Consider the following 2,829-nt stretch of genomic DNA (forward strand, 5'->3'; position numbering starts at 1 on the left):
GCAGCCCGGGGTTCCGGCCCTCGGCCCTCTGGCCGGCTCCTGGAGAATCCTTCCCCAGAATCCACACCTCCCCCGGCCCTCATCTTTAGAAATGGGCTCCAGGAGAGCTGGAAGGATGGAGGTCACCACCACGCCCTCCAACCAGGTCTGGGGGGGACACAGGAGCCAAGAGGCCATGCCCCACAATGGGAGAACAGGTGTGAACGGCTGCGGTGCCCTGAGCCGATGGGCAGGGGGAGGTCGGGGGTCCTCCAGGAGCCCAGACCGGGGGGGTGGGGTCACAGTCAGGGAGGACACGCGGTGCCCACCTCGCTCCTCCTCCAGCTGCTGCAGCCTCTGCAGCGTGGGCCGCAGGGCGAGGTGCCGCTGGTGGCTGGTGCGGAGCAGCCGCAGCAGGTGGCGGGCGCGGGCGGCACAGCCCGTGTGGTACACCAGCTTGCGGGCCGCAGGCAGCCCGTCCGGCCGGATCTCCAACGTCTTCCCCTGAGCGAGGAGGAGACGGGATGTGGTCGGGGAAACCAGAGGAGAGGAGCGTGGGTTCCAGCGGGCGGCGGCCACCCCGACCTGGGCAGCGGCCACTGCTGACTGCGAATCTGATTTGCATGTGCGGGCGGTTTCTCTGCGGGCAGCGAAGGGCACACATCACCCTACACTCTGTTACGAGCACGCGGGACACGTCCCCTTGGCCATCGGGGCGGGGCGCACGGGAGCGGGACTGGACCCCAGGCCTCGGGTTCACCGTCCAGAGAAACGGCCAACCTGGCCTGGTGGCCCTCACTATCCCTGCCCTTCTGCTCCCAGGGCCAGGCCTGGGCCAGGGTGACTGCATGGTGGCCACAGCTGTGCGTTTCTGTGACCTCCGCCTCATTTCCTTTCACGTGCTCCATGTGGGAGCCAGAAGGTGGCCTGGTGCCAGCTCGTCCTGGGGCAGAGCGCCAGGCCCGGGACACCCAGGCGCGGGGTCTGGCGGAGGACGCGGGGCCCAGTAGACGGCCTGGAGGGCAGGCTCTGCCCGGCTCCCCTGGGCTCTTGGTGGTTAAGACCCGTCCCACTGCGACCCCACCTGATACGCACCAGGAACGCCAGCTTCCCAATGTGGGCCCAGAGGAAGTCGTAGAGCAGCTGCAGGGCGCCAGTCACCTCCTGCAAGACAGCGGAGTCCGTGTCCCCAGGGCGGGCCCCAGGGCGGCAGGCGCAGCAGGGCCCTCGGCGGGAGGGGCTCTGGTGTCCCCCTGGTCACCTGATAGATGCGCATCCCTTTGGGAGTCAGTGCCAGCACAATGGTAGCTCTGTCTTCCTTCTTATCCTACAAGGACATCTACGTCAGGGGTCTGACCCTGTGCGCGGTGGCTGCGCTCCCCAGGGCCATGCGGGGCCACCCCAGGCCCTTTCCACCCCCTCCGACAGGAGGCCCGTTGTCTCCTGTTCCTGTCTCGTCATTGTCCCCTGTCCCTGCCTCGTCACCTTCTCAGACTTCCACTGCCTGGATACGGTCGTGAGCTCTGTAGGCCCCACTGACAGGCTCTCAGCCCGACGTCCCTACAGAACAAGTGTCACACTGCCCTGGACACCGGCGGGAGAGTAGCAGACGCCACCCTTCACACAGTCCCTTTGTCCCCACGTTGGGTGGGGCAGCATTCACCGCAGGAAGCTGAGGGGGCTGGGTTCCAGGACACTCCCCGCAGGTGTAGCCGTGCACACGGGGCACACAGGGGACAGCGGTGCCACCACCGCTCACCACCACTCAGATGGCAGCCCACACGCTACTGCACGTCCCTCCATCCTGGGGTCAGCGTCTGGGCATGGGTCGGCCATGGGGACACTGTCCTCCTGTCCTGGTGTCAGAGTCCGGGCTGCCCAATGCCGCTCATCTGGGGACCTTGGCTGAGGCAGCTCCGAGGCAGCCTGAGCCCTAACGTGCCCAGCGGCCACAAGGCTTGACCTTGAACAGCCTGAAGAAGTGGACGGGCACGTCCTCCAGCCGGCAGGCCTCCCTGATGAAGCGCAGCACGGCCTCCTGGGGGCTGAGGCCCCGCTGCTCGCGGTGCACGGCGGGCACATGTCTGAGGATGTAGGCGCTGCCCCTCCTGGCGATGATCTGAGGATGGAGGAGCCGCAGCCTGTCAGCCCTGCCCGCCGCCCACCGCCGCCCGCCGCCCCACGCCCCGCCGCCCGCCACCCCACCACGGCCTCACCCACTGCGGGAAGTAGGCCTGCGGCTCGAAGTAGCGCCCCACGTGGGCCCGCTCGCGGTGGTTGCCCAGATCGGCCTGTAGCCCGTAGGCGGCCAGCAGGAAGTAGGCCTCCTCGCGGTGGGCGCACTGGGACCCCAGCACTCGCTCCTTCAGGTGGCAGTAGTACAGGTGCCGGGCCACCTTGTCCCTGGGAGGCAGCAGGCGGTCCTCATGAGGGGCCGGCTCCTGCTGTCCCCGGCCTGCCCTCCACAGCCCCAGGCCCTCCCTGCCCTCCAGGTCGTCACGCCCCTGTCACACCCGGCCGCTTCCCAGGGCCGGCACAGGTGAACTTGCTGTCGGTCACTCCTGTCCCTGAGGACCCTGTGCCAAAGTCACCTCCTTCCCCAGCCAGGGGGGGCCTCCGGCATCCCCACAGCCCGGCCGCAGTGGTCAGCCTTCCACGCAGTCACACTCCACCTTCCAGAACCTTCTGCAGTCACACCCCGCTCTCCGGAACCTTCCGCACACTCACACCCCGCTCTCCGGAACCTTCCGCAGAACCTCTCACAGCTCCACCTCAGAAGGCTCATGGGGCCACCGGCCCCCCTGCCCCTGTGCAGCGAATTCCCAGAGACACGGGCCCCGCTCACCTGCC

The 2,829-nt window shown here is 68.2% G+C and overlaps 1 protein-coding gene across 1 annotated transcript in view; it reads right to left on the reverse strand.

Moving 5' to 3' along the window:
- FRMD1 (FERM domain containing 1) overlaps positions 1 to 2,829 on the reverse strand; it is an 18,299-nt gene that overhangs the window by 4,802 nt on the left and 10,668 nt on the right. Inside the window, exons 4-7 of the mRNA XM_011377478.1 lie at positions 2,196 to 2,382; positions 1,943 to 2,098; positions 1,241 to 1,306; positions 309 to 483 (exon numbers count right to left, since the gene is read on the reverse strand). Coding sequence (XP_011375780.1) covers positions 309 to 483; positions 1,241 to 1,306; positions 1,943 to 2,098; positions 2,196 to 2,382 — 584 coding nt within the window. The remainder of the gene's footprint in view (positions 1 to 308; positions 484 to 1,240; positions 1,307 to 1,942; positions 2,099 to 2,195; positions 2,383 to 2,829) is intronic.

Source organism: Pteropus vampyrus, unplaced genomic scaffold (assembly GCF_000151845.1).
Source record: "Pteropus vampyrus isolate Shadow unplaced genomic scaffold, Pvam_2.0 Scaffold312, whole genome shotgun sequence".
Lineage (NCBI taxonomy): Eukaryota > Metazoa > Chordata > Mammalia > Chiroptera > Pteropodidae > Pteropus > Pteropus vampyrus.